This window comes from Pleurodeles waltl, chromosome 8, assembly GCF_031143425.1.
Source record: "Pleurodeles waltl isolate 20211129_DDA chromosome 8, aPleWal1.hap1.20221129, whole genome shotgun sequence".
Taxonomy (NCBI): Eukaryota; Metazoa; Chordata; class Amphibia; order Caudata; family Salamandridae; genus Pleurodeles; species Pleurodeles waltl.
This window is the reverse complement of record NC_090447.1, coordinates 401,613,518-401,631,646: the sequence shown is the minus strand read 5'-3', so window position 1 is coordinate 401,631,646 and position 18,129 is coordinate 401,613,518. Positions and strand designations below refer to the sequence as shown.

General features: G+C 44.9%; 1 protein-coding gene across 1 annotated transcript in view; it reads right to left on the bottom strand.

The window, feature by feature from the left end:
* CNGA3 (cyclic nucleotide gated channel subunit alpha 3) overlaps positions 1 to 18,129 on the bottom strand; it is a 319,905-nt gene that overhangs the window by 14,221 nt on the left and 287,555 nt on the right. The window contains exon 7 of the mRNA XM_069204272.1: positions 10,177 to 10,284. Within this exon, the coding sequence (XP_069060373.1) occupies positions 10,177 to 10,284 (108 nt within the window). The remainder of the gene's footprint in view (positions 1 to 10,176; positions 10,285 to 18,129) is intronic.

The following is an 18,129-nucleotide window of genomic DNA, read 5'->3' as shown; positions in this document are numbered from 1 at the left end:
TAGAGATACCACTGTACAAGGGACTTATAGGTAAATTAAATATGCCAATCAGGTATAAGCCAATCATACCAACTTTAGATGGGAGAGCACCTGCACTTTAACACTGGTCAGCAGTGATAAAGTGCTCAGAGTCCTAGAGCCAACAGCGAAAGGTCAGAAAAACCAGGAGGAAGGAGGCAAAAAGACTAGGGATGACCATGCGTATGGCCAAAAGTCCAACACAACCCCCTACCAGCCAAAATCCAGGGGAGAACAATCAATACCTTGATGTACTTTCCTGATTGGGGCGATAGAACAAGGACCCAGGCCCACAACAGCAGGGGCATGTTCCAGTTCTACGCCTTCCTGACTCCACTGGGATCTCTCTGTCAATGCGTCCCAGGCAGCCTAGACCAACCCACGGGGATTCTCTAGCTGCCAATGGCCAGAACCAGGCCCCAGGCCATCTAGGAGCCTCTGGTCTCTGAAACCATAATGAGTGGGGGGCGGTAGCCCCAGGTGCAAAGCAACCTGTCTCCACTCCATTTCTGATCAGTTCAGGGGCTCTACCCTGCCACTGATCCACCAACCTAGGGTCCGCACCCATAGGTTCTACAGGGGCTAGAGGCGAGGCTCTCCTCCCTCTACCCCTCCTTCTAGGATCCCGCCCTCCTCTCCTAGGAGGGGTATCACCAGAATCCACACTTGCCAGGGTGCTGGGTACAGCAGCCCTGCACAACTTTCTCGCCAGCCCAGGATCACTACCTGGCGACTGACCACCCAACCCAGGGACGACACCCTTGGGTTGCACCGGGGTCCGGGGCGGGCTTCCCCCTCCCTGAACCCCACTTCCAGAGTCCTGCGTCTCCCCACCTCGGGAGAAGCCACCAGAAGTTTCACACAGGGGGGTGAGCACACTAACCGCCCCCCCAACCAGGTCAGAGTTTACCCCCTGAACCTGTCTATCTAGTCCAGGGACGACACCCTTAGACTGGACCATTGCCCAGCGAACCAGGACTTCCTTGGGAGCACACCTACCCCCTACCAGATCAGAGCTTACCCCCTGAATCTGGCAATCCAACCCAGAGTCACTACCCTGCGGTTGAACCACTGCCTGGCGCACCAGGACTTCCTGGGGGGCACACCTACCCCCCACAAGGGAAACACTTTCCCCAAGGGCCATACAAGAGTCTGGCTGGCGCAGGTCTCCTGACCTCTGCCCATCTGACAGAGTCTGGATTCCCCCCAGCCCAGAAATGGTCTCACCAAGGTCATTCCTGGGGGGCTCTGCACTCAGAGCTGACCCCTGACCCTCCAGGTTCTCCACTGGGGCCCGCAGCCCCCTCTCAACCCTATGCCTGGATTTCCGCCTCCTCCGCTGTAGAGCTAGACTACCAGACACCAGGACCGGCGGAACGCTATCACCAGCCACCCGCCCAAGTCCTAATGACAAAATGGGATCCTTCTGAACAGCTGGCCCTACGGCACAGGCTAGGCTCACCTCCTGGCGTTCACTCATGGAACCCCCCAGGACCTGGGACTGGAGCTCGGGTACCCTGGGCCTCAGCCCAACCCCATTCCCTCTCTTCTGAGACTGGACATGGGGTGCCTTACCCGCCCCAATACACTGGGACCTACCTGGGACACAAGCCTTTCCCACCACACCTGGTTGGGAAACACCTAGACCACTCTCATTAGGAACACCCCCTAATGTCACACCAGACCCTCTGGTACGCAACCAGAAGTCTGCCTCCTTTGCAAGCTCCCTGGGGTCAGAGAGCTCACACACTGACAAGTGTTGGCGTAACTCTGAAAAACAACAACGAAACAGGTGCTCTCTGAGAATCAGATTAAACAGCCCTTCAAAATTGTTTACTGTGCTACCCTTCACCCATCCATCTAGTGCAATGCAGCAAGCCTCCACAAACTCCTCCCAAGACTGGTGGGACAGTTTCTTACCACCCCTAAACCTTTTTCTGTATTCCTCAGGGGAGAAACCATACTTCACAATCAGTGCGTTCTTCACAGCGGAGTACCCCTCCCTGTCACTCTCTTCTAGAGTCAGTAGGGCATCCCTCCCCTCCTCAGGAATAAAACTCCCTAGGCCAGTTCCCCAATCCTTCTCAGGGATCCTGCGCTCTACCAGAGCCCTCTCATATTCCTTTAACCACTGACGTATGTCACCCCCCTCTTGGAACCTAGGTACCAGATCTATGGGTATGTGAGGAACATCTTTGCTACAGCACTGTACATTGCTGCCACCACTGGACTCCACCTGCAACGCTGGTGAGTCCAGAACCTTCAGACTGCGCTCTAGAGCGAGTCTTTCTCTGGCAAAGGCCCTCTCTGCCTCTGCCATTCTCTCCTGTACTAAGGCCTTCTCTACCTCAGCCCTTCTCTCCTCAACAGCTAGGCGCGCTAACTGCAACTTCAGGTCCCTCTCTTCCCGCCTATCTCTTAGCTCATCAGGCGTCAAGGAATGAGAGGTAGCCCTGCTTCTTACACTGGACCCAGCAAGGGACTCCCTATCACTGGGGCCTTCCCTGTCAACTGGCGTCCCCAACCGGTCATTCTCACCCTCCTGATCAGTCTCTCTACCACTCTCTAGGGATGAGGTCTGGGAGCCCTCCCATTGGGAACCCTCGCTACACTCAGGATCCTCTGGGTACCCCCTACGCACACTCCCTCCCTGGGTAAATGTCACAAACCTTTCAAAGAAATTCAGAGATCTCCTGAGGTCCCCTTCTACAGGCAGCCCTCTCTCTCTACAGAACCCCTCTAATTCCCCCTGCGTGTAAAACGGCAGGTCCTCTAAATCAAAGGTAAGCCCCATCTTGAAAAGGTACAAATAACTCAACTGTGACAACCACAATACCCAAGCGTGAGAACTGAAAACAGGAAAAATGACCAAAGAGAGAAAGTTAAGAGAAGCCAAACATGTGATGGTCTAAACGCAATCCTTGTAGTGAAATAATGAGTCACAATGGTATTGTGCAAGCGCAAGTCCTATCCTCACCGCTGACTTCCAATGTTAGAAATGGGGTTTCTGGTTGGCTAGGGTATGCACCTCAGCCAGGCAGAACTTACCCACTCTAGTCAGGGCAAGGGAGTTACACGTCCAAGATAACCCCTGCTCACCCCCTTGGTAGCTTGGCACGAGCAGTTAGGCTTAACCCGGAGGCAATGCGTAAAGCGTTTGCACAACACACACATACATGTGACGCAATATTCCCACCACCAAGGAAACACAACACTAGATTATATGAAAATATCCTGTATTGTACACAACGTAATTATCAGACAAACATCACATAACAGTACTATCCTGCTACCTTAGCAGTTGTCAGAACGTTACACATTAGTTACTCTGCAAACTAGCAGTAGTCACACATAACACACAGGTTACTCAGTATTCTGCAACATAAGCAGTAGTCAGGAAACACGTTATCACATTAGCACACTTGTCATAAGAATATCATAAAACGCCCATAATAGGAACATTAGAAAATCTATGGCAAGTTAAGCAAACATATTAGCAAGTCATGCCCATAAAAGGAACATGTGCACACATATGTCAACACATCAAAGAACAGGTAGGCAATATAACAGAATGAATAAAGTCTGTAGAAAGAACTTTAAATTATGGTTATACTGGTCCCTTTAAAAAGTACCTGTCTTGATGAGGAGGCACCTCCAGTGCCTAAAACAACCAATGGGGCCCCCGGCGCTCCTCTGCGCAAAAACGGGGGCCTCCCTAAACATGGCAGACTGAGAGGGGCGGCACGCACCCTCTCTGAATTCTTGACGGGCCCCTTCTGGGACCCGTGATCGCTGGGGGGCCCCCCGGGCCTCCACCGGCCCTCCCGAGGGGGGCCCAGGTCGCCCAATACACTTAAAGGGTAGAGGGGGCGATCGCGCCCCTAGGGCAGTGACCGGGGAGTAGGGAACTCCCGTTCCTCCCCGTGTCCTGCGTGCCAGGGGGCAGCCGCCCTTGTCCGCGGTGCGGCTGCCCCAAAAGGAAGTATGGGAAGCAGGGACCTCCGTTGAGGTCCCTCGCCGGCTTCCTGCGGCAGCTGCACCCGGTCTGGTGCACAGACCGCTCCCCTGCCGTCCCTCGTCCACGAGGGAGGCAGTTTCGGAAGCTGGTGCCGGCGTGTGCCCCGGGGGCGCTCCGTAGAGCGTGCGTCACCCGGGGGCACGAGAGGAGCGGCCCGCTCCTCTCTGTAACTCCAGCAAGTGCCCCGGGGGCACAATGAACAGTGCGGTCCTGGCGGCCGTCCCCGATGCGGCGCCCGGGCCGCGGCGGTGATTCTGCACCACAACAAAAGCGCTGGAGAGGGCGCGAAGGTCCTCCCTTAAGCCCGGGTTGCGGCGGTGATTTTGTCCAAGAACAAAAGCGCTTTAGGAAGGCGCAAAGGTCCTCCTTTACGCCCGGGTTGCGGCGGTGATCTCCTTTAGTAGAAACGCGCTCCAGGAAGCGCGAGGGCACAATTAAAAGCCCGGGCTGCGGCGGTGATTTCCTTTTTAGTCAAAGAAAAGCGCTTTCAAAGCGCGAGGGCACATCAGCAGCCTCAGCAATTTAAAAGAATGCCTTGTTCCTGGTGGACGCATTCTGTGCAAAGGTCTAAAGGATCGTTACAGGGGTCAGGGGCCACAGCACCCTGCCCCTGGGAACAACTCAACAAGAAGGAGCACAGGGCTGGTGGGCCCAGCTACAGGCCAGCACAAGGGGTGCAGTTGGTGGCAGTTCCTCCTAGTGACCAGGCAGGTCACAGGTCAGCACAGCAGCAGCAGTCCAAGGCGGTTTCCTGGTGAGTCCATTCATCAGCGTTCTGTGTCCAGTTTCAAGTTCCAAGAATGTTCAAATTGTGGGGAAAATTCCCCTGTACTTATAGTCAGTTCTTACAGTGTTTTACAGTGGTAGGGAGAGGAGGTTCCAGCCAGTTACAACTGGTTCTGGGAGTGCCCCCTCTCTCCTTTCAGCACAGGCTCCAAACATCAGTGGGGGGTTAACGACCCTATTGTGTGAGGCCAGGGCACAGCCTTTACAAATGTAGGTGTGCCCCGCCTCTCCCTTCTCTCAGCCCAGGAAGACTATTCAGTATGTAGATGCACCTCAGTGACACCTCCACCCTCCCTGTGTACAGGCTGTCTGAAAAGTATGCACAAAGCCCCAACTGTCACTCTGCCCAGACGTGGATTGGAGTCAAGCTGCAAAACACCAGAATCATAAGCACAGATAAATGCGCACTTTCTAGAAGTGGCATTTCTGTGATAGTAATAAAAAATACACCCACACCAGTAAGCAGTATTTATTATCACCATCACAACCATACCAAACACGCCTACGCTAGCCCTCATAAATCAGACAATACCCCTACACATAAGGCAGGGCATTTCTAATGCAATCCTATGAGAAGGCAGCACTCACAGCAGTGAGACACCAAGTTAGGCTGTTTGTCACTACCAGGACAGGCCATGCAATATGGCACATGTCCTGCCTTTCTACATACATGGCACCCTGCCCACAGGGCGTACTTTAGGGGTGACTTACATGTAGTAAAAGGGGAGTTCTGGGCCTGGCAAGTAAATTTAGATGCCAGGTCCCTGTGGCAGAAAACTGCGCACACAGGCCCTGCGCTAGCAGGCCTGAGACAGGTTTGAAAGTCTACTTCAGTGGGTGGCGCAAGCAGCGCTGCAGGCCCACTAGTAGTATTTAATTTACAGGCCCTGGGTATAGAGATACCACTGTACAAGGGACTTATAGGTAAATTAAATATGCCAATCAGGTATAAGCCAATCATACCAACTTTAGATGGGAGAGCACCTGCACTTTAACACTGGTCAGCAGTGATAAAGTGCTCAGAGTCCTAGAGCCAACAGCGAAAGGTCAGAAAAACCAGGAGGAAGGAGGCAAAAAGACTAGGGATGACCATGCGTATGGCCAAAAGTCCAACAGTAACATTTCACAGCCATGTATTATCAACATCTACACACCCTATTGCTTGTAATACTCGGTGACAGACACCCATCCCTCTGATTGGCTGGCCGGCAGAATGCACTTAATATGACACTTGTCAGATTTTTAGCAATATTTTCTCTGAAAAATTGTCAGTTTTTTCAGTCTTGCTCACCCTGAAAGATGTCCCTGCCAACACTGCCCCTATATCTGTGTTACCCTGGGTCTCCTGAGTGTGGTGTTACCATACATGCATGGGGTTGAAATAATATTGAGCAGGAATCCACGTACTAGACATGTGGAATTGTTTTCCATGGGGATCTAATGTAGTCACACTTCTAATAAAACTATTACCCCTCCATTGGGGTGGACGTTTTGCACTGGAAAGGAATAGGCAAAAACCCAAACCATGATGTGAACACCACATTAACAATACCCTGACTTTCCACTGTCACAGTTTTGATCTGTTCCAGTTCATTAAGGTAGGCCCACCCCCACTTGTGAGGTACTACTTTTATCATTAGAAGTGTAGAACATTTGATGTTCCCACAAGATCTAGAACTTTCTGCCACAGAGGAATTTTGTTTTTTGAAGAGTTTAAATTTGCAAGGCATTCTGGGTAAGAAAATATGGCAGCATTCTTAACACCAGGACTTGTCTAGTTATGTAGTTTTCAGAAATGACTGGAGTTGGTAGGTTTCTCTAGGTGCTGACTGAACCTGGGCTTAAATACCACATGTACTCACATACCTAAAACCAACCTAATTCCAAGCTTCTTTTGCTTTCTAAAGTCACATTCTTTGGCCTGGTCTGATCTGGATGACAGGCCCAACAACAATGATGGGATACTATTTTAATTAAAAAGGGTGGGAATACAGTATGGTAGCGCATTTGCTAATATCTATTGAATTTCCTTATATTTTGTTTATTCTTACAGTACATTAGTGTACATACAACACATTTTCAAAAAACATTCTTAGAATTAGCTAGCGTTATAAGCAATCCAGTACTCAGAGTGATTAAAATGACACCCTATCCCTAAACTAAGATTCTGGGGAGCTTTAAAAATCCAGATATTGTATTCACCATCATCCACCATTTATATTTATTGGAGATTATCAGTTGATGCTGATGCTGTTTTCAATAAACAGTGAAAAAAACATTATAAACCACAGCTCAATTTTCAACTGCGGGTATCATGGACTTTTGATCAAACTACAAACACTACATGTTTCTGAAAGAGTCTAACAGATGTAATAATATGTTATTTTTGTGGATCAGTCTTCTGTGCAAAAAGTTACAGGTCAAAACCTTGTTACGCATTTGCTTTCCACTTGTAGTGAGTATTTTTGATTTTAGCAATTGTTTTGGGAAATCTTTGGACAATCCACACAAATGACTTGTTGAATTATGAATTTTGTCTACTTTTTAGCAATCTTCAAGTTTCTGGGATCTTTCAAGGGTTTGACACCTGTCTAACTCGCAAAAAGCTTGCCAGTATGAAGCACAACCATAGGAAAAGTCTGCTTGCATAGCCTAAGAAAATATCCAGACTGTCTGGCTTCTTGCAGGAGCACATCCACAAAGATGTTTTCCTCCCAATTTGCATTGTTAAGGAAGGAGTGATCTGTCTTTGCCCCATCAAGGAGACAGACAATGGGCCATATTTACAAGTGACTTGTGCCACCGGTGCATCACTTTTTTTGATACACCAATGGCGCAGGCCCATATCTACAAGGCCACGCAAAGCCACTTTGTGTGGCTTTACATGGCCTTGCAAATATGGAGTAAGGGAATGCAGCGCAAGTCGTTTCAGTGCCTTACTCAGTATAAAAGGTGTTCAATGGGTGTTGCATGCTTGGTACCACACAACACCCATGGATTTTGACGCATTCTCAGATTTACAAGGATTTGTGAAGCTGGGAATGTGTGAAAAGCCTACACCTCCCCAAGGGAGGTGTAAAGGAGGAGCAACAATAAAAAATACCTTTATTCTGCATTCTGCAGCACACATAGAAAGAGGAACAGACCTTGTTTTTGTGCAGGAAGGTGTTCCTTCCTGAACAAAAACAACCATTGCCACAAAACAGACACCCTTGCACCATGGTACAAGGGTGCCTGTGTTGGGGCATGGCAGCCCATTGTGCACCAGCGCAGGGAAAAAGGACAGGAATGTGCTGTATCTTCTACATATGGCACATTCTTGCCCTTTTCTTTTGAGGCAGTGCAGTACAGCAAGAAGGCTTGCAGTGCTATCCTGCATCAAAAGATTGTAAATTTGCCCCACTGTTTGGATTTTGGTTTTGCTTTGTGTCTTCTGCAGCCAGGCATCAAACCCCTGCTAGTTGCCAACAAGGACTGCCCTCCCCTGCTACACATGTCCTTTGACTGTGTGCAACGGTGGGATTTCCATATTTCTTTTCAAATGGAAACATTATACCATATTTTCTCATGTATTTGTGTTTAATTTGTAGTGGAAATTTGTGATTGTAATGAAAATTGAGATTTTCAGCAGAACATGGTGCCTTTTTTTGCTACTCACAGACTGGCAGCTGTATCATAGTGTTGTGTAACATGACATGCTTAGGATGACAGACTGACTAGGTCCTGGATTCCATGTATGCATAAGTAGTAAGGGGCATTTTAGTTGGACCCGGGATCCTCTGGAGATTATGTGGCCTTCAAAGGCTAACACAGTGTGCTTAAATAAGTAAGCTGGCCTTGAGTTCTAGAGTGCTGGATGCAAGAGTACCTTTAAAACCATTACAAAAAGATTCCTTTCACTTCCTCACTGATGTACAACAATGCCTACTCAGGTGCACCTGACCCATTACCAAAGATATGCTTATTGTTTTAGCTGTAGTTGTGAGCTCTAATGTTTTTAACTGGAGATGCTAAAAGACAAGGGGTCAAAGTAGGAAGTTATTGGGAGATGGATGAAGAGATGGTGTGGTGTATTGCCTTACATGGGTGCCTGCTGTGTATTTTTCAGGATTGCAAACTGCAACTGACAAATCTCTTAGGTTTCAAGGATGCACACAAAGGACTGCCTAATTACCTTCAGATTTGGTGAGCTGGGGAAGAATGCAGGGGCTTGCGTTTTTACTCCGTACCCCTTTCTGCTCCTTCCTGCAGACCCTTCTGTGTAGTTATACTCTCCCTATTATAACCCCCCACAGAAGCACTGCACTCACTCACACTCTCAATCATATGCTTGTTCGTTCAATTAACTCATGATTTAAAATGCTCCTGTGTCTCTAAAGGGATGCATGCCATACTCTCTTGCTCCACAAATAATACATTGCATGGCGGTGTACAACACACTCTCACTCACTCACTCACTAAATCACACTCCCCTAGGAGTCCAGGACCCTAGTATACTAGCGCAAAAAGGGGTTAGAAATATGAACATGTATAGTGACATTGATGCTCCGTTAAATGTATTTTTTGTGAACCAAGGATGCATTTACATACTTTTAGTCACCACTACCTTCTCTAGGTGCAAAAACGTGCAAGCCTTGAATGTGTGTGCAAAGCGAAGGGTGTGCACACGTAGTACAGACTGCACAACTGCAACTGTGATTGGAGAAATAGGATATGCAGTGCTAGCATATCTTATTTTAGCTTGAAAAATAAGGAGAATATTTTTGTTAATTGCAGGTTTTAGGACTGGACTAGCTTTCTTGCCAGTTTCATATTCCAAAAAAAAACTCTACTATAAATAGATGCAGAGGCTTTCAGTCATACCTCTTCATTCAGTGGTCTATTCAATTGATATTCACATTTTGCTTTCACCCAACACAGTATACAGCATGTGGTAATGGATTAGGCCTTGTCACCCTTCTTCTGGCTTGCCATGTGGGGTGACAGCATTTGGCCTGACCGCATGTGGACAGCCTTGTGAAAAGGAGTTAACTTTAGTGCCAGGGCTGATGTGCCTGGCCTGCTGACCCACTATTTAATTCTGATTTCTGGATGTTTGTTTGACATATTGTGTATGTTTGCAAACAATAAATAAATTAAAACATTAGATGCTTGTTTATTCACGTAATTATGAAAGTGTATGCAATATTACAGCACTAGACGTAGCCATTGTGGGCAGTGGTGTACACTTGTATCTGCTTTGAAGCATGTTTCATTTTCCTATGTTGTATTCTACCTGAAAGACAATTTGAGCCTTGACTGCGTGATCGTGAAAACATGGACCTTCATTTTAAATGGTAATAGATAATACCTACCTACACACAAGCAAACACCAGTTGTATAAAACTGGCACAGTGATCACTGATAGCCATCTGTAGTACAGGTTGCTTGCTGGATCAATGACAAAGACTTCTTTTTTCTTTCTGTAAAATAAATGTGGATGTAGTAAGGTGTCAGCAGGGTGCACTCATCAGTCATACCATACACATTCCACTACATCCTAAGCAGAATGCCACTCTTAAGCAGTGTTAATACTACATCTTCTGCATGCTCTAAAGAGTTCCCCATAGAGGATACTCCATTTCAGTTTGGGTGGATGGTGACTGATGGTATGCAGTAAACTGTTGCCGGTCCTGGATTTACAGAAGAGCTCAGTTTATAGAGGGGTACCTTTAGCTGCAGATGTCAGATCTGCTTAATATAACATCTGGATACTGATTTCATAATTCAGTTCTAAATTCAAGTCAGTTATTCAATTTGTTTAAAAGTTCTCTGACTCTCTTTTTGTTAACCTTCCAAATCATACATAAATCATCAACATGTTATATCCACAAAACAATATCTTTAGGTATCTTTAGGGATTTGGGTCACCAAACCACTTGCTGCTCCCACCACCCTTTGAAGAAGTTAGCATAACTTGTGGAAAGACATTTTCCTATACCAGTTCCCCACAACTGTTGAAACAATCTGTCTTAAAAAAGAAGAATATTATTGTGTTGATAAAATTCCAAAATTGCCAAGATCATTTTCGTGTGGTTACAGAGGTATAGGGCTCTGGAACGCAAGAAGTAGTTGTGTGTGTTAAAGCCATTATGATATGCAATACTTCTGTACGATGAGGTCATGTCAGTGGTGACTGATTGTACTTGATATACAGTGATTAAGTGTACACTACTGTTTGAGTTCAGACCACTACATGACCACATATTACTTGTCTTCATTTGAGAACTTGTTTTTCTGCCTTTGGAACTTTGCACTTGTTTTAAATCTTCATCATGTCCTAAGCTGCAGATGGATCAGTTGGAGCTGCTTTTGACCTAGAGAAATTGGAGAGCTATACCAAGGCGCAGTTGAAGCAGTTCTATAAAAGTTTTGACTGTCCCATTAAGAGCTCCTCCAAGAAGGAGGAGCTGCAAATGGCGCTGTGGGCCTGGGTGACAGCCAAGAGCACTGAAGGGCACACAGAGGAATAGGGAGATGAGGAGGAGGAGGAAGAGTGTTCCATACACAATGGTATTGTGGGTGGGCCTGCTATGTCCAGGGATAAGGTCTCCAGGGAAGGTAACAGTGTCTCATCTAAGGGTCTGACACCTGAAGAGTTACAGGACAGACAGGCAGAGAGAGATTACCAGTTGCAGTTGAAGAAGCTCAGTCTAGAGATGGAAGAGAGAAGGATGGCCATTGAGGAAAGGAAGATACTGCTGGCTCATGAGCTTAGCTTAAAAGAGATAGATCAGAGGAGCCAGTCAAGTAGAGATGGTGGCACCAACAGCACAGTGCAGCCTGAGAGGAGGGTACACATCCCAAAAGACCTAGTGAAGGATTACAAGAGGGAGGATGACATATACTTGTCGTTCAAGGGGTATGAGTCTGCTCTCCACATGAATCTGGTCCCTGAAGCTCAATGGGGGGGGCGGGTCTGTGGAAGCACTTTGAGGTAGAGGGGAGTAATACACTGACAGCATTAGAATCTCACATACACTATCATGAAGGATGCCCTACTCACAAGGTATGGTCTTACCCCTGAGCAGTATAAGGACAAGTTTAGGTCCTATAAGAAGAAGGAATCCCAAACATGATTGGAATGTGTTGATTCTTATTGCAGGTCACTGGATGGTTGGGTGAAGGGCAGTAAGGTAACTACGTAAGAGGGGCTTTACAATCTGATTGCTTGGGAGCACTTGTACAGTTTATGCATCCACTCACAGACCCACTCAGACACTCATGCACCCACTCACAGATCCACTTACCCACTCAGGCACCCCCTGACAGACCCCATTAGACTTCCACTGAGGTATTCACAAATGTATTGTGACATGGAGAGAGTGAAATGAAGACATATGAACAACATGTTAGGTGCTTTTGGTTAGCATATCCATGACAGAGTTGTGACTCCAAAATGTTTGTTAAAAAATATTCAGATAGTCTTTTACATTTAAATAGTGTTTGGGATATAGGGTGGATCTAGAAAGAGCCTTTGTGTTTATTGTGTATATCATTAGGATACATAAGAGCAGATGCAGAGTTCCAAGTTGCTCAGAAACACCCTGTTGCCTTCGTCCATGAAGTGAACACCATCTCTTCTGCATATGCCATCCATGTCAAAGTGTAGATTATAATTGTAGATCAAGTCCATGTTATGGTCTCTAAGGATTGCTGAAACAATTTTTAACATGTTTCCTGGCTTTGTCTTCCTGTGAGCAGAATTCAGTTGACCACTTCCATTTCTGCCTCTGGTGTATGTTAGAAAACACAAAGGCAGTATGAGGGAAACGTTTCATTAATTGAACAAATGTATCCTATATTAAGATTTCCAGTCCAACCCCAGTCAGTGTACCAAGGTCATTACCACTACAGTGCACAATAACCCTCTCTGGCCAACCCAAGTAATATCCACATTAGGCAAACCCGGGTCCCTGTCAATGCCACTCTTTCCAGCAATCTAGACCAAAAAACATAGCTGTGATTTACAAAACACACTTTAACCATTTTCAAGGGAAGGAGCAGTAGCACACAATACAAGGCTGCAGCTAAATGAGGGAGTTTGTGTGAGGTGGTTAAAATGGAGGGAGGACTGAATTTAAAATAAAACACATTTTATTGGATATTGTAAATATATTGTTAGGTAAAAAAAAGTTTGTGATTAAAAATATTAAGTCATGCAATCTGTGATTGGTTCTTATTTTTTATTAAAAAAAGTATTCCCATTTTGGAAATGCTTACATTCTGTAATAGTCAACCACACCTGCTGCAAAACACATTGAAGCTAGTCAGCTGCTAAGAAAAATACTGTGAAATTTTAAACTACTGGTACAGTAGTGAGTTCTAGAGGATGTTACTATGGCAGCTAAGTAGATAGAATGTAAAGGGAGAGGAACTTTTAAAGCAAACTAGCAATCTCCAAATAAGAGATGTTTTATTACAGAAGGAAGTGGAAAAAGTTGTTTTTCCAAATCAGTAACATCTTTCAATTAGAATTGTACCTGAAACATTAGGAAAATACAATGATGAATATATTTTCAAACCCCTTCTGGAGTCGTGACTTCATTGCGAGGTTACATAGGGTGACCGCGCTGATCACCGCAATGGAGGTGCGACTCCGGCAGCACACAGTAGGAAATTGGGCTCCTTTCTAAAAAATCCAACAGCAGGTTCACAACCAATAACCATTCAGATGTCGTATAAGATAAATAAAACATGAAACACAATGTGTGATTTGATAACTAGGACAGTATCACTGACAGCAAAGATGAACAGGTTGTTCCTTGGTCTAAGAGTGGTGTACCATTCTTATTCTGAGATTCCATTGTTATATACAGAAAAGAGCAAAAGTGATATTGTGATAGTATTTTATCTATCAACGAAAGCTATTAATAGGCATGTGAATTAGAGTACTGGTTTCAAAGCAAGCTGTGTTTGTAAATAAGAGTGATAAAAGTGTATATGATATAGATAAAGCTATATTAACTCAGCTATAGCCAGACAGGTGTTGATACTTTTATTCATATATGTAGTAATGTATTTATCATTTTAGAAAATGACTAACAATACAAATTCTAAAACCATGCCTTTTTTTTAGTACCGTAGATTTGATATGCACACTTTAAATTGCAAGTTGAGGTGGTATTTATAACCAGTTAGAAAAGCATACAGTTCATTTTTTCCTGGATGGAGTCTACATCTAAAGTAGACTGTATATTAGTTAAAGGGAGGGTGCTAACTGTTTATAATATAAGACGGATATGGCCTAAATAACCAGGCCCTAGTTGCAAAATGCAACACCGGAGCATCATTTTTTCTGATGCTCGAGTGGTGCAGTGTACCAGCCCATATTTACACGGCCACACAAAGCCACCTTGCGTGGCTTTTCATGGCCTTGTAAATATAGGCACCTTTGATGCATAAAACTGCGTAAAGGGGCTTCCATGGGTGTTGCTATGGGTGTTCCCATCTAACACCCATGGAACTCTAAGGAATCTAACACCAAATTTACAAGTCTGGGAATGAGTCAGATTCCTATGCCACCTAGAGGTGGCATAGAAGTGATGCAACTGGTAGAAATATATTTATTTATCCCTGTTGTTTCCTCTTTCTATGTGTGCTGCATTTTGCAGCACACATAGAAAGAGGAAACACCTCTCTTGATAGTTTTTTTGTGCAGGAAGCTGTCCCTTCAACACAGGTATCCTTGCACCATAGTGCAAGGGTGCTTGTGTTGGCTCTAGGCTGCAATTTGTGTGCCAGATCACGAGAGAGAACAGAAATGCACTGTATCCTGAAGATATAGTGCATTTCTGCCCTCTCCCGGGCGCACAGGGCGGTGCAGCAAGACACTTGCTGCGCCGCCCTGCACCATGGGTTTTGTAAATAAGCCCCATAGTTTGAAATTGTAGCTTATCAGTTTTGCAATTGAAGTTCCATTTTTTGTATTATAGATGGAGTGTGTCACCTACACAATCCTTGTGTTAATAGGATACTGATAGTGAGATATCAAGTGAAACAGATATTTAGGAAATTATGTATCTGAAAACATAATCACAGAGCCTACTTAGGCATACAGTTGTACAATTGGTCCAACAACCAGATACACAATTATGCATAGACTAATACACCCAGGCGTATAGTTGTGTATACAGTAACATTCCCAGGCACACTATGACACTTATGCTAAGAAACCAAAACATATATCAATAAATCTCCATATACATCAGTGAACACACTGATGTACACAATGAGACAGACAAGAACAGACTGATAAATAGAGTAAGACAGAGACACATGCACTTATGTACTTAGGAACACACATATAATTGTATTCACCAAGATATAGTAATGTATAGACTGTACCACCCATGTACACTCTGATGCGTATGCTCAGACACCTAGGCACACACTGATATATACACCAACACTAATGCATACTGTGCCAGGTTGACTGTCACACTCATGTATACACTAATATACACAAATACACACTGACACGTAAAAAGAGGTAGACACTGATAGATACGGCGAGACAGCCAGGCAAATAATTAACAATTGATGTATAATGCCTACAATATAGTTATGTTACTGTATTAAAAGTATTTTATAACAATATATAATTGAACAGTGTATAATGTAAATGTAAATTTGTTGGTATTTTTTGGGTTTCAGATATTTATTTTTACTAAGAAGAGACATTCGAGATGCCAAAAAAAACATAGAAAGAAAACAAAACAGAGAAAAGCATACTACGTACTTGCAACAGAGAAACAACAGGCACAACGTGAGGACAATGTGGTTATAGAGAAAACAGCTGCTGGTAAGAGAAGCTGAAAATGTCATAAAGCTATATGTGGGAAACTGCAAAGTGTGCAAAATGATGTGAAAAAAAAGGAGTTTCAAATCAACGAAGGAAGGACAAAAATCAAGTCAGATGAAGAGTAAGAAATCATTGAAGAAAACCAGATATGTTAAACAGAAACAGCAACAGCTGAAATAAATTAGAGTTAGAATGTTTCATGCCAGGGTAATTCAGGATCTGATTAAAAATATGAAGAAGTATAAAAGGAGAAAGGAAGTACTGAAACAAAAACAACGTGTTGAGACTGTAGTTGATAAGGCATTTTCCTTAAAGAGGGAGCTTTTTATTTTGATTCTCTCTAGAGTGAGAACACTGGATAAAACAATGTTATGTATGAAGAGATGCAGCCAAAGGAAAAGACTGGGTAGTAAAAGTATTTTTAAAAAAATCTTTTGAGGTGAATGGAAGCATACATCCCATACAGAGCCTTTCTTTAATGAAGAAGGGTATTTACAAGAGAACACGTTAGTGCATGCAGTTGATTCAATGGGTTGATGTTATGAGATGAAAGATGGGAGTCCCGTTGAAAAGAAGAGATTGATCCTACAAATGTGGAAGAGGTGGTAGCTGAAGAGGTTCACGGAAGGCGTGGACAGGCTCCTGTTTACAAATGGAGTAGTAGTAGTATTTGTAGTATTCGGCAGCAATCAGATGATTTGTTAAAGAGTTTTGTATGCAAGTTTCCATGCAGAAGGCTGAAACAGAAAATTTCAAGTTTGCAAGGATCAGATCCATGCAAAGTGAGAAAGTATTGTAATTTACAAGGACATTCATTGGCATGTTTATCAAATAAAGTATGGCAGAGCACCCTTTTATCCCTTTAAAATGTTGGGAGTTCACCACACAAAATTACGAAGGACACTTTACTATGTGAAGACTCTAGCATTTTGTCTATGATACATGACTAGAGTGCTTGGTACAGTAGGAGATGTTGAAAAGTTTTTGAAGATTTGAAGTTTTGCTTTTTTGGCTCTGAAGAGGATTCTAAGGAGAATGAGGAATTCGTAGGTACAGGTATTGAGGAACAGAGCACAGGTATTCCTACTGGGAATTTTGAAAAAGAGATTATAAAGTTTAACACAGCTTGGTCAGAAAAAACAAACTATGGGGGTCATTCTGACCCTGGCGGTAGTCTACCGCCAGGGCCAACGACCGCGGGAGCACCGCCAACAGGCTGGCGGTGCTCCCATGGGCATTCTGACCGCGGCAGTACAGCTGCGGTCAGATACGGGAAACCGGGGGTGTCCCGCCGGTTTCCCGCTGCCCAAGGGAATCCTTCATGGCGGCGCTGCAGGCAGCGCCGCCATGGGGATTCCGACCCCCTTACCGCCAGCCTGGCTCTGGCGGTTTTGACTGCCAGAACCTGGCTGGCGGTAACGGGTGTCGCGAGGCCCCCTAACAGGGCCCCACCAAGATTTTCAGTGTCTGCCAAGCAGACACTGAAAATCGCGACGGGTGCAACTGCACCCGTCGCACCCCTTCCACTCCGCCGGCTCCATTCGGAGCCGGCATCCTCATGGAAGGGGGTTTCTCGCTGGGCTGGCCGGCGGCCTTCTGGCAGTCGCCCACCAGCCCAGCGGGAAACTCAGAATTACTGCAGCGGTCTTTTGACCGCGCAGCGGTATTCTGCCGGCGGGACTTTGGCGGGCGGCCTCCGCCGCCCGTCAAAGTCAGAATGACCCCCTATGTTTGGATTTGTTGTAGACGCACTCACTGCAAAAGTCAAACACAAAATATAGATGTATTTTCCAAAACTGAATGGGAAAACATAGAAAAGTGGCAGGAATTTGCTGCTTAGTTATTTGTAGAGGAGCGGTTTGACTTCTCCATGCAGCAAGTTATATGTAAGTCCTGCTCTGACAAGTTTCATGATCAGACAACACCAGCTAGAGCAGTATATAACAGGTTAGAACTTGACACTATTCCTGAAATACTACAAGACTTAAGTGTATATGAATCAATCCTTATACAATCTGTACATCCATTTCAAGTGATTATACGAATGGAACCAACAACGGGTAAATTACATCTAACAGCGGTACTGAGAGGTCTTAAAGAAAGAGTAGTATATTTGCCATTAGACTTTAAGAACATTTTTGAAACTGTAGAACTAGACAAAGACAACGAAGACCCATTTATTATTCTGGTAAATGGTGTGCCAACTACAAATAAAACAATTTCACAAGAGTTAGTTGATGTTAATAAAGTTAAACAAGCAACGTTATACCCGGAGCAAAATAATATTTATTACAAAAAAGTTGATGTTCAACCTGGTGTACCAAATGTTGAAGTTGACAGTTTGCCAGCAAGTGGGCAAATAGAAAAAGTGGATCGAACCCAATCTGAACAAATTCATGAGCACTACAGCATCCATCTGTTACATTCCAAAGAAGTCATTGGAGATGCTGTTGAGCTTTTCCAA